At 36.3% G+C, this 14,616-nt stretch overlaps 1 protein-coding gene across 1 annotated transcript in view; it reads left to right on the top strand.

Annotated features, from left to right (window-relative positions):
- Positions 1-13,300, top strand: part of LOC136866089 (vascular endothelial growth factor receptor 2) — a 254,837-nt gene extending 241,537 nt beyond the window's left edge. Inside the window, exons 21-22 of the mRNA XM_068226603.1 lie at positions 305-453; positions 9,275-13,300. Coding sequence (XP_068082704.1) covers positions 305-453; positions 9,275-9,869 — 744 coding nt within the window. The 3' untranslated portion in view covers positions 9,870-13,300. The remainder of the gene's footprint in view (positions 1-304; positions 454-9,274) is intronic.
- The last annotated feature ends 1,316 nt before the right edge of the window (positions 13,301-14,616 follow it).

Raw genomic sequence — 14,616 nt, 5'->3', positions numbered from 1 at the left:
TTTCAGAACATGTTGTAGGTTTATTCCTTCCAGGAAAATAATATTGCCAGCTGGTCTTTTTGGTTAGAGCAGCCATTGGCAATATATCAGCAGTCAGTCTTTTGTGCGTGCGAGGGTGGGCATTGACAGTACATAATCAATTGGTTCGATAATGGTTAATAGAAATTTACTAGTGTCCAGTTATAAAACCACAACACAGAAAATAATGAGTATCCTTTCATAACATTGGATTACAACATAAAAATGAATTTCTGATGGAATTGTTTTTTTCTATTTTGTTTGAACATTTCTATTTCCTTTCCAGCACTTCATTGATTTGAATGATCCATACATTGTCATGAATGAGCAGTGGTTACAAGACAGAGGCAATGACTACCTGAACATGATGACTGCACCAACATATAACAACCTCGTGTCTCCTGTCAATGAATGTGATAACGATTATGTCAACAGGTAATATATTTGATAGGAATAGCTCAGTGACTTTGTAGTAGTAGTTCCTTTGACTTATGATCAATACATTTGAAGGTACATAAAACTACAAACTGGTTAGCTTGCCTTTTTATATAGAACTACATCCTCCCCCTGCTCTAGGTATACGAGGTAACTTTGAGAATTCAATGTTACAAAGAAATGCAATCCACTTTTGCCACTACTGCTTGCAAACAAAATGAAATAGAGGGATGATTTATGTAGAATTATAGACATGATACTGTATAGGCTTTTGGGCTTATGCTGTGTCAAGAAAATAAGGTGATATTCTTAACGTTTCATGGAGAACTGTGCTCTGCGTCCTCAGAAGAAATCGCGACAGTCCATGAGAAAGGCTTCTTAAACAATGACTCTTTGAATTTAGATGTTACAATAGAAGTGGAAATGGTATGTTCATTCGCCACCAGATGCCTCCTAGGACGTGGCACAATGCTAGCGTTCGAAGCGGAAGCTGACCAAACCATCAGAACCAGTCTAAGCGGTTCACATAACGTGTGTATGTAACATATGACATTGACAGGTGTATAACATAGACACAAGCCTAGAATGAAACATCTGGTGACGAGGAACGTACGAATTTGGAAAACACAGAGACAAAATAACAATAATGAAGGGACAGGGAAGGGAACTACCTACATAAATTCTTAATGGCTGGCAACGACGTATTATTTAATTGATAGCTGGTGTCCCTGTTGAAATTGTTAGGATTTCTACGCGTTTCCACAGCTTCATGTATAATCCTGGACCTGTAGTGTCTAGTGTGGGTAAGAGCTCGAGCATCTTGGAACATGACATCAAGACCCGACGATAGAGCGTGCTCAGCTATTACCGATTTGTCTGGTTGGTTGAGACGAATATTAAGTTCATATTCTTTGATATGGGTACCAATGGACCAACATGTTTGGCCGATGTATACCTACAAGTACAGGGAATTTCGTATACCCCAGGATGTAAAAGTGGGGACAATCTGTCCTTGGTTTTACTCAGACTGTGGGCAATTTTAGTGGCGGTGCCAAACATGGTTTTTATATTGTGTTTGCGGAGGACCTTGGCCATTCAATCTGTGGTGTAGTGAATGTAAAGCAAGTAGGCAGTTCCCTTCACTTCTTCCTTCTGTGAGCTTTGCCTGGTCATAATGGGTAATAGTAGGGTAATGGTTACAGCGATTTGCAGATTCATAGAGCCCTGCATCCTGACCGACAGACAGACATTACAATTGGATTCAGTTATGCATCAATAGATTATGCACCATTTTAACCCTCGAGCCAGTGGTTGTGGGTGTGCATCACACATTTGATGCACCTGTTGTATGTCACTCTGACATATGTATTATTCAGAGAATGTGCACATACATTACACCAAAATGTTCATAATGAACTAAATATTTGAGAAGTGGTTTGCGTTTATTCTCAATTTAGCCACTTTTCAAATCTTGCCCCCTTAAATGCACAGTATTTCAGTTTTCAAAATTATGTTGTATTTACACATTAAAAAAATTAATAATTAGTTTTCTGAAACTTTTGAAAATATACGTATTATAGAGAAATTAATTTTGATGATATGCCAGCAAATTTTATGTGGATAGAGCTAATACTTTAGAAATTATCCACTAAAAAGTAGTATGACAGCATGGCTAGCATGCATGCAATGTAGCCTACAGTAGTGCTGTTCTACTCTGGGCCTAGTTTACTACATCCATCACTCCAACCAAAACACCTATCATCTAGATCAGACTTATCATTTGAATTTACAGATGCATTTGTTTTCATCACAATGTTTTCATCATTTAACTCTGAAAATTTAGCCATCGTATGTGAATAACCAACCAGTAAACAAGGAAAGCAAGTCACAACAAGAACAGAATGTGATTCAGAGTTAGTATGAATTACAACCTTCATTTGTTCCAAATATACTACACATAAATGGATGTATTTAGTACCAAAACATTCCACATTCCAAATTCACAACTTCTTCCAGCTATATTTGGCAGTAAAGTAGACCTGTTGAAATATCGACAGTGGTGGGCGAGATAGGCGCACATCTGTCGATCTACAGTCACCTACTGGTTCGAGGGTAAAGAAAATAGAGACTTTAATGCCATCATGTTGAGGAAAAATTAAACTACTTGTAAAAAATTCCCCAATATGTTACAAGAGGGCATTAGGTGTCAGTCATCTGAAAACCTAAGCAACATAGAGGGAAACAGTGCAACTATAGACAAGGTGACATTCTAGTTTACATCATAAGATCAGCACCACCTTCCTCACATTGTGGCACGGATGACCGTGAAGGAGTCCATGTTTTTTATAGTGATAAGTTATTGACGTGGTGATACACCGAGTGGTTTATCAAGTCACTAAGTTCAGCAATGTTTCAAGTATCTCCTAAAGTATGAGAAGGACAAGGAAAATGATCGTGAATCGTAAAATGTCTGTGGACAATTGCGAGATAAACTGGCTAAAACTAAAGGAAATCCAGTTCTTGAAATCATGGCCATTTGTTATGTATGTCAAAACTAAATTTGATGGTGAATCTCAGGAAGTAAATCTAGAAAAGTCAAAACTGGGACAGACACAGGAAACTTAGAGTTCCCTTTCATCATACCTTTGTGGCTGAATGGGAAACCTATCTTTGAAGCTAAACTTGTGACCTTAAGTCGCTGATACACCTAATACCTGCAGATGCCAAACAGTTTGACTAAGATGAGTAATTAAAAGTTCAGTACTTACTTTTAGATTCACTTAATTTTTTTTACACCAAGGTAATCATAACTACATATACCAACCTTCATATCTTTTACTTAGTTTAGGAGACTGCCATTCTACTTGGCAACTTACGTGTATCTAAAGGAGGACAAAACTTACTCTTAGGCTTGAAAATATTTTGTCAGTGCTATCCTCTCAGAACATAAAAATGTGAAAGAAAATCCATGAAGAAATGAAGGACATTGCATTTGTTTAGACTACAATAGCCCTTTTCTTACTATTTGTATTTATTTGGCTTGGATCAGATGAAATTCCTCAAATCAGTAAGGGGTTATAGAAACTGCTTTAGGGAATAGTTCCCCTTCTAGAGTCTCTCCATCTAAGACTTGAATAATGTGCCGCAGTTCTGGCGTGGCTTGCAGTGGTTCAAGGACTTGTCCAAACAGTAGAAGATTCGGGTTTGAATCTGATTGCTGTCACATTATGTTCAAATCCTACTCAGTAATACCCAACAGTAAGAGGTTATTGGTTTTGGCAGTGTGTTCTTTTTTTTTTCTCACACATGAGAAATGCCTTAATTTGCATCCATAGATTAAGAGCCATTTTTAAATATTCATTTATGTACTGTGAGTATAAAAATGTTGAAATTTGGAGAGAAGGTAGAATCTATTATCCTGGAACACCAGGAATTCCAGATTTAGCAAAATTATGTTTATTTGAATTTACACATAAACCAAAAGTTAAATGCAAATATCTCGAAACCAACCTCTGGTGCTTGGTCTAATGATGCATAACGGCATCTAATTGTTGGAACACTTGCAGCTAATATTGCCTCCATCTCAACCATCATAGATGTTCATAATAATATTGCTGCTAAGCTAAAAAAAATGTAATGGTTGATATTACAGTAAAATGTCACTGTAATGAACGCCAGTTTAACAAAATGTTCAGAATAGCAAAATTATTTTTTGGCCCCTTCCCTTTTCCCTATTTAATGTGTGCTAAAACATTTCATTTTAACACATTTCGAAGTTTCAGTATACCAAATTAAAATGTAGCCTTTTTGCTTATATTTAACATCTTTTTTCTTCAGAATATAATTGAAATTAATCCTGTTTTAATCCCCGGGTATTTCGCACAACATCTCTCTATACAGCTAATACCAGTCGGCACACACTATACAACACACAGGCAAAACTACCGATTACAAATCAGGGGAAGGTAAGCAAACACATCACATTTCTGACAAGCGGGTTGCCTACCCAACAGCACACGAAGATTATCTTATTCAGTTTTGGTGTACCAGTGCTGAACGCCATTATGTAGGATTAATTTCTTATACAAAAAAGAAAAGAAAATTAAAGCCACTTTATATTAATAAAAATATCTTCAAATATTGAGGTGCGCAGATTGGATGACAGTATTCGCGTTTACAGGATATGGTTCAGGTAGCCATTTTCCATACATGTGCACGATTGGTCGAGATGGATATTGATTTCAAAGTAAACCAATATATATTGGCTGCATAGGAATGCCACATTTACAATCAACCAATGAACGTTATGGTTTTACATCTTTACCTTCAGTTCTGGATTTTGTTCATTCACGTCCCATGACACATTCGTTCATGAAGCAACGTGTGTATTAGTGTGCCAGTTAACTCTTTCGCCAATATGGATCAAAAGAAGCGAAAGCAGTTTTCTCTAAAAGAAAAATGTGAAGTACTTCAGGAAGTGGAGAAAAGAGAAATAGTGAAGAAGTATGGCATCAGCTCTTCAACACAATCTACTTTTTTTAAACAGAAAAGTAAGATAGAGCAGAATATTGATGCTGATGCCCTTGGGCCACAATGAAAGAAGATGAGGACAGCAGACTATGAGGAGGTGGACAAAGCCGTTTATACATGGTCTGTCGAAATGCGGACCAGAAGTATTCCTGTCAATGGCACACTGTTATGCGAGCATGGATGATCCTTTGCACATTCGCTTGGATTTCTGGAATTTATGGGAAGTTCTGGTTGGCTTCATAGATTCCGGGAAAGATATGCCATTCCCCACAAGGTAGTAAGTGGTGAAGAAAACAGTATCGCAAAGGAAGTTGCATCTTCATGGCGGATGGAGACACTATCAGCTGCCTCGAAAGAATATTTGCCGGTGGATATTTATAATGCAGGTGAGACTGCATTATTCTACAAATTAATGCCAAAGAAAAACCTTGAATTCAAGGGAAATAAAGTGTTTTGTGGACAAAAGCTCAAAATAACAGATAACGGCTTTTTCGTGCACCAACTCCACTAGGACGGATAAAGTGAAGCTTCTCATGATTGGGAACTTCCTGGGAAGTCAAGGTGCTTCAAGGGAATACAACATCTACTTATGAATATAGGCACAATAACAAGGCATGGATGACTTCAGTGATCTTCGAAGAGTGGTTATTGTGCCTGAAACGTCGGATGAAGGCCGAAAAGAGGAGAATTCTTTTTCTCCTCATCTTAGACAAATGCTCCTCTCACAATTGTGTACCTCGCCATTTGGAGCATGTGAAAGTGTTTGTTTTTTTTGCCTCCAAATACTACCTCAGTTCTGCAGCCACTGGATCAGGGGATAATTCATGTGGTGAAGCAGCATTACAGAGCTTGTGTGGACCGGTGTATGCTATGTAACATTGCCTAAGAGAGAGACATAAATGTCAACTAATTGGAAGCAGTGCAGATGTTAGCGCTGCATGGATATCACTGAAAGAAGAGGTAATCAGGAACTGCTTTAGAAAAGCTGGAGTGGGTTATGGAGAAGACAACATTGCAGAAAGTGAAGAGTTGGATGCAGAAACAGAGAAGAACTGGAAGCATTTGTGTGAAAAGTTGGATGTGCCAACAAGTGTAAATCTTACTGATTATGCCAACTTGGACTGTGATGTGTTAATGGAAAAGGAAATCACTGAAGACGAGATTGTAGCAGATATTATAAGTGATAGGAATCCGTGTGATGAGGTGGAAGAGTTTGACTCTTGTGCAGACAATAAACATGGCACGTAGTCTTCAGGATTTTCTTCTGTCACAAAGTGATATACCAGAATCTGTGTTAAATTCAAGCGCAGTGGTTGCTGACTACCTTGAATATTCGTTTGTGTCTGGGAGAGTTCAGAAAAAATCACAGACGTTTTCAAAAAATAAAGTCGAGGACATAATGTACCATTACAGGGTAAAATTTGAGATGCTGTTATATCATTACTTCATGTATATACTGTATATATATCCTAATTTTCCTCTCATTTAATATAGTATTAAGATTTCTTTATGTGTAAATTCATGTTGAAATAATGTAGATTCTTCAACAGGCTTACTAATGGTTGAGTTCTGAAGAATTAACTTATTTCAGTAAAACAAAATTTCACTATAACAAATTAATTTCTTAGGTCTCCAAAATCTTATTATACTGGTATTTTACTGTACCATGTTTTACAAATTGCACCATTCAGATGTACAGTAGGCCTACTTCAACATAAATGTATGCAGGATAGTAAAACTATGTTCTCATCACCTTTTATTTTCAGAGATAGTAGTGGAAGTCAACTTCTAATTCAAGAGATATCTGGAAAAAGAAAATATTTTTAAGAATTTATGGTTTTGAATGAGTCTTATTCTTCTGGTTGGGAGTGTTATTATTGTTGTAACACAGCCAGAGTTGAGTGTCATTGATTTGTCAGGAATTTGAAAATTGAGTTATGCTTTTTCTAATCATAGAAAATCTGTTGAATTGCAGTTTATTGTGTTAAGAGTTGTTTTTGATTATAGAAATTTCAAACTTGTCCACTAAGTTTACTTTGAGAAGGTTAACTAACTACAATATTTTCATGGGATCACATTCCTGTGAGGTTTACTTTACTCGTTAAAATGTTTTTGTCACATAAAAATCTATCAGCTGGGTTGATGGTCAATTAGTGGATCCCACAGATCAGACTCTTTTTATTCATTCTCATCCACAGCAAGTAGTATTTCAAAATGTGAGATGGAATCTTCCCTTCGATCACCAGTTTTATCAGGCTGTATTTGTCATTTCAGGAGATGCAACTCTGCTTTCTTGCATTTTGCAGGGGTAGGACCATATGATTTACTAGCACGATGAGTAGGGTACCTCCTTATTGGGGACATTGGTGTCTTCAACATTCTGCAGTACCCTTTGACACCATAAAGTAGCACCAATAACAAATAACACTTCAAGACATGCTGATGAGTTTTGATTCAGAAGTTATCTTTACATACAACATGTTTTAACTTAAGAAACACACCTATTGCAATAATGAATCTCCCGTCTTCATTTCTACAGCTAGATTTCATCCTTGTTTTAGCCAGGATCCAAGATACTTAAAATGTGACACCCTTTCAATGATATTTCTGTCCAGTCTATTAACAGCATTAGTTATTTACTGCTTGCTGATTACTATGAATTTTGTTTTCTGAACTTCTATTTTAAAGTCAAACTATGTGCTTAGCTCACTGTTGCCATCTGCAGAGTGATTGGTATATATTTGCTTTCTGTTGATCTTGATTCCTTCATCAGATTCATCAAGTGGTCATCAAGGGTAATTAAAAAAACTGCTTCAGAGTATAAGTTAAAAAGGACTAATGAGAGAGTAAAACCTTGTCTTGCATTTTGGTGTATTCTGATTTCTTCAGTAACATGGTCTCTAATTTTGATGTGAGCTATTTGATTCCATTACAGCTTCTTGATGGAGTTAACCTCTTTACTATCAACCCCAGTATGTTACATTTAGCATATGAGGGTGTCATGTTTTTACATCATCAGATGCTTTTACATAATCAGTGAAGCAACTCAAGACACGTTATTGTAGTTCAAGACCTTTTGAACTATATCTTGAATACATACCAGGGTTCTCAGTACAAAGACCAAACAGAGTTCACTGATGTTTCCCTCTATTTCTCTCAGTAATTGAGTGTATTGAATCACCGCCCCCATTCTCTCACACAGACTTATCAACACTACATCATTTAGAATTCAATTTATTTGTCAGGATAATAAAGGTGAATTTCAACCGATCTACAGAGATGTTTCCAGTGTTGCGCAGATGTGGTCAAACAGCTTCAAATGGAAGTCATTATTATAAACAATACATATCAGTTTAAGCAGTTCCACATTTATGTGATTTAGTTTGACAGTTTCACCAGATTTTTCTTGGCTTGTGGCTTTCCCCAAATCATCCTTGAGAATCTCTGGATTTCCAGTTCCTCTTCAACGTCATCATATTCCTAGCAGTCATCTCTGAAGAGAACTTGGTGGGGCCACAATCATATTGATTGCATAGGTTTACTGGCAGACTTTCTTCTGGCTTGTTAAATCCTAAGTGTTGATCTCGATACAGGTCCACCAGCTTTCATTGATTTGGTGATGAAAAACTCAAACTCTCAGGATTTCAAAACGATGAAGGTACAAGTATATTAGACTGCCATTCATGTCTTGACTTTCCAGGACTGCAATCTCCAGCGAGGCCCCTTTGATGATCCTTCACACCATGCCTCCTCTGAGAAACAGGGTGTTTAATACATAGAATTATTATGAATCTGTTGATCCTGAGAGTTACTGCATAATCATGTTATTAAAATTGTTACTAGACCTCATAAACTTGTTAACCAGTTGCATACAATTAGCATCATGTCATCAATGCTGGCAAATATACAGGCACTGTGTTTTGTATACTTGCCAATTAGAAATATCCTATTGACTTAAATAGTAAGATACTTTAACCCAGAACTCACAGGAATATTTTTAATTCCTTCCAATATCATTTACATATTTTTAATATGTCCTTTTGAAAGGTTTAGCCTAACAGAATTACCGTCTGATTAGGCTTGCTTCATACTGTAAATTTGCTATGATGTATGTATGAAGGTAAAAAGAACATAAAACTGTTCCTCTTGTAGCAAATGTAGCTCTCTCTCTCTGGAATACACTTGTAATAAGAATTGCAGTATGATCTGGGAACTTTCTACAATTTATGAAAATCTCTTATTATTAGGACTACATTTAAGCACAAACTAATACAGCTTTTGATATTATTAGCTTTATGCATATGGATAACACCATGGACGAGGAGGAGGCCGCTGGATACTTGTGTATGAAGGGACCGAGCACATCGAACAGTCCGAACATCTTCAGTCCCCGAGTAGCAGCTGTTGGAGACACCGTATTCAACTTCAGCACTCCACAACAACAAAGAAAACATCCCAGGGACGAGCAAAACGTTGGTGGACCTGAAATGCATCCAATTCTAAAGACACCTTATCAAGGAAGTGAATCAGATTCTGAATGTGCCAATGAGTTAAGGAAAGGGGATAGCTCACAGGGTGAAGGTTCAACAGATAAGACACATCCAAGTTTCTCAAATGCTTGTTATTATGCTCTTCCCACTATCAGCACTTCCGCTGATAACTATATCGATATGCCAAAGCACAAGTCTGCAGCATCAGAAATGCCAAAAAATGGTGACATAAGTTTTACGAATGAAGAACTTCCCACTGGATTTTCAAATCCATCATATATAACAATGGGTTTGATGGGTGAGGATACAAACTCTAGCACCAAAAATCCTTTTTCAACTCCAGAGCATTCCATTACTGCAGGAGGTAATAATTCCTACGTAAACTTCCCATCATAGTGCCTTGTGAGAAATGAAGCTGCATGATTACCTCTTGGGTAATTTATATCTCTGAACAGTATGTAGAGTTGTACATAAAATACATGTTTTTTAAAAATATAATGTTATTAACTAGTCTCAATATCAGTACAAATTAAACTGTATCTCCAAGCACCTTCTTTAAATAATTTAGGAGTGTATAAAATATCTTAATGCAAAACCAGTGTGGTGGCAAAATCATCAAACATAGAGAATACAAAATAAGAATGAAGAGAAGAGTGATATATGTACATATTTATCGAGACGACACCATAGGTCTGTTCCTTTGAAGCTCAGATACTACTTGGAAATATTGATGTGTATTACTTTTACATCATCTAATTCTTATTGTAGTGTAGAACAATGAAGTAAAGTGGTAACATTTACGATGAGTGCAAACTGATAAACATATTGGCATTTGTTTATTTCAGTACACTGTAGATACTTAGCTTCTTTTGGAAGCCAAAGAAAAAGGATTAATTAAAGCAAACCCTAAAACATATTTTTCCAGTTAACAATTCCTACAGAAATGTAAAGAACAGAGGTATATGCAGGCTGTCTGAAAATAAGATATGGAAAATTTACGGACATAATAAACACAGTACCGAGCTCGATAGCTGCAGTCGCTTAAGTACGGACAGTATCCAGTATTCGGGAGATAATAGGTTCAAACCCCACTGTCGGTAGTCCTGATAATGATTTTCCATGGTTTCCCATTTTCACACCAGGCAAATGCTGGGGCTGTACCTTAACTAAGGCCACGGCCGCTTCCTTCCCACTCCTAGCCCTTTCCAGTCCCATCGTCACCATAAGAGCGATCTGTGTCACTGCGACGTAAAGCAACTAGCAAAAAAAATTAATAAACTCAGTAATGTGAGGATCCGTCATCCATTTTTGCCTAAGCCGTTTGGTTAATCATCAGGGGTAACTGGTCCATGTCTGTCAAATCCTGCGACGTAGTGCACCAAATTTGCAACAGAACGTTAGCGGTGAAGAGTGTTAATGTTAGAATTTAAAATTCCCAAGAAAACTGCATGGGATGATCAAAATCTCTTCTAGTGAATGGAGTACAGACATGAGTGCGTGGCTGAGGACCACACAGTATCCACTATTTACATGTGCGTGCAATTGGCAAGCAATGCAGTAGAGTGAATTGAGTAATTCTACACATGTTGGGAAGGGGAGTGAACAAGCGGGGCATCGGGAAGGAGAAATTTTAAGCATCATTTCTTGTAAGCTTTTGTACTTGTGCTCTGAGCCGGATGAAACACACTACAAAAATTAAATAAAAAATATTGATGTTCACAGTATGTACAATACATAAACAATTAACAGAAATCAATTATCACTAAACATATCACCTCAATGGCCTCAAGAAGCTGTACAGGCCCAGTCTGTTACGTCAGAAAATCTAAATAACGTAAAGATTATGTTTGCTATTAATAGTGGTGTGCATTTCTGATTAACACATATAAAACCGCAATAACATACGGAACTCTGCCAGAGTTGGTTATATTAGCCTATATCCTAGGATAATTTATTCAAAATTTAGCCTTTAATACCTGTCAATACCACAGGACGTGCTTGCTGTTTACTTTTATTACATAACTTATGTTAAGTGGGTATGTCATTTCGGTAAATATTTTGCAGTATGGCGTACTTTGACGTGCACGAAATGTACTGTGTTTACCAATATGTTTCATAAAACAAAACAGTGTGCTCACCCAAATCCAGGAGAAGTTTTACTACTAGGATTTCAGTTTTGTATAGCAGTCAGTTCAGGATACCTTAGTGCACGATAACCAAAATAAAGATGCTACTTTATCCGGGCAGGTGATCAGATGCTCCTCTGGGATATGCTGTCATTACTAGCAAGGTTGCATGTGAGCGAGCGACATGTCAGTGTGCTTCAGTAGCGCTCACCTTTTCTATTGAAAACTGGCCCAGGTTATCAAGCTTGGCCGGCCACACTCCGCATAGACTGACACAGAAATTGCTCACTATTGAACTTGCATTTCTTTGTCGATCTTCTGGTGAACTTTCACTAGGAGGAAATAAAATACTCTAGATTGATTTTTGTTTCAGAATACTATGTCCTCTTACAATTTCCATAACTTATTTTCAGACTCTGTATATGAGTAGAAAGTAAAGTAGGAAATGCTATGGCTGAAATCCATGTATGATAACAGAACATGCTTTGTTACATTTTCTGTGTACTGTACCTGATAAAGTACTTAAGTAATTTAAATATTAATCCATTTTCACCTCCAAAAGCAGTCATTATATGAAGAATTGAATATGCTTTGGAAGAATTAAAAAGTGCTATGAACATTATTACAAAATTATCATTTGGCACGTACCATTTATAAAAAATAGGACAAGTTCTTTGGAACTTGGATTTATCAAGCTGAAACTGTTTTATGGTGAATTCCACTCTAGTAGATTTTGTAACAAGAACAAAATTGGGTACAAATGCTCACATTGCTGTCCCATCTTATTTGATTTCCATCTATCTGATGGTTATGATACCTCAATATTTCTGAATATCAGAAGGCTTACTAATATTGAAGACTGATTGACAATTCAAATTAGGGACATGAACACCCAGCTTTTATGCATTTTTAGGATAGATATTTTGCATACCACGCAAGTGCCAAATCAAAACAAACCTGCAGCTTGCATGCCTAGTGTGATGTAGATTATTTGTGTCTGTGCAGGAAACAACTCAATAGAAACACAATGTTGTATGGTAAAACTTGTGTTACAAAGGAACTGACTTCATTAAATGTAAGGATTTTAAAATAAATTTCCATAGTCTATCACAAGGAAAAAATGTCATTCTAGAGATAGAGAACAATAATTTGAACAGGAAGTGATAGTGGTTTTTTGTTGTTGGTATACTGAAGATGTTGATGCCCTTGATGAACCACTTCACATCTTACTGTTTTCAATTGAGAACACCTGGACCACTCAGCCAAAAAACCCAGCCTCAAGCTTTTTCCTGCTTCTCTGCTTTGAAGATGGCATTTCTGTAAATACACTGTTTGCCATTTTGTCTATAAGTAGGCAACAAACTTCTGAAACAGGATGAAAAATAAATCATTGTACTTGGGGACTAGTTTCTTTTCATAATGTCCCCTAACACAGGAATAAAAATGCAAATTACATGGCAGACTATGGAAATTTTTCAGATTAATCTTCATAATTTTTATATGTTTGGCTTTTCTGTGATTCCATCACATACTTGCCTCTTTTAGTCCCTTCCTTCTTAATTTTCCCTCTCTATACTCAAGTAAGTTTGGTGATAGCTGAATCTTTCCCACCTTTCCTTTAAGAAAATATTTTGTACTATTTTTTATAATGTATTTGTGTTCAGATCCTGGTTATTTTTAATACAAAAATTTTTGAAGGTTGGTTTACTTTCTTATTAACAAATGACAAAATTTTACTGATTACCAAAAAAATGTACCTAGAGAAAAACCATCCAAAAGTAATAAGACACTTGTATTATGTAAAATATTGGTGGTTTCTTTTTTTTCATTAAGAAGGAAACCATACTTTCCAATTAGTTAAATGTAACTTAGAAACTTTTAATCTGTCAAACACATAAGTTCAAATATAATATATATCACTATAATATACCTGTAAGAAAAACACTATTAAACAAAGAATGATATGTTTAATTCTACAAGAAGATCCTCAGATTTTATCAAATCACTTTAAACCATGCATATATATGTACAATATTGATTATGATGAGTAAACTTGTCAGTGGTGGAGAGACGGTGATAATATGAACAATTATTAACAAATAATAATGGTATTAGTATTCAACCATCACTGTATTAACTTATAGAAATGTTTCTGTACTTATCTAAGCTGTTAAAATGTAGTCTATTGCCTTCATTCACTGCTTCTGACTGTGTTCATGGAGGGGATGAGTGAAAGTTTCTTTAGGCGTTGCACTCTGTTTTGTGGAGACGGGAGGGAAGTAGGGGAGTGAGGGTAGTGTTGTGGATCCTGACTTCTGTCCTTGCTTCTTCATGTTATAACATATTTTATGTATTGTATTATGGAGTAAAAAAAGTTAATGATTTTGATTAAATGAAGTATGGAATGAATTAGAGAGTATCTTGTGAGATGTTATTTTTAGTGATGAATGATAACCTAAAAATTTGTCCCAAGTGGCGAAAGACAGTGCATAAATTCAGAGAAGTCATCCTGTGCGATTCATTACGCACTAATTTAGAGAGTGTAAATGTTGGGAAGGTAATGCGAAGGACAGGAAGCATGACCAACAAATGGCAAATAAATTAATATGGGAAGGGCACCTGATTCATAAAGTGATGGAACCAACTAGAGGGAAGAATATTTTGGATTTGGTGCTGATAAAACCAGATGAGCTCTATAGAGAAACCGAAGTAATAGATGGTATTAGTGATCACAAAGCTGTTTTTGTGGTAGTTAAAAATAAATGTGAATGAAAGGAAGGTATTAAAATTAGGACCATAAGGCAGTACCATATGGCTGATAAAACAGGCATGAGGGAGTTTAAAAAAAAGTAACTATGATCGCTGGAAAATGATAAATAAAAACGTAAACAGACTCTGGGATGGGTTTAAAGCAATTGTTGAGGAATGTGAAAATAGGTTTGTTCCTTTAAAGGTGGTAAGGAATGGTAAGGATCCACTATATTATAACAGAGAAGTAAAGAGACTAAGAAGGAGGT

Source organism: Anabrus simplex, chromosome 3 (genome assembly GCF_040414725.1).
Source record: "Anabrus simplex isolate iqAnaSimp1 chromosome 3, ASM4041472v1, whole genome shotgun sequence".
Classification (NCBI taxonomy): domain Eukaryota; kingdom Metazoa; phylum Arthropoda; class Insecta; order Orthoptera; family Tettigoniidae; genus Anabrus; species Anabrus simplex.
Note: the sequence above shows the minus strand (reverse complement) of the source record. Positions and strands in the feature narration are given on the sequence as shown.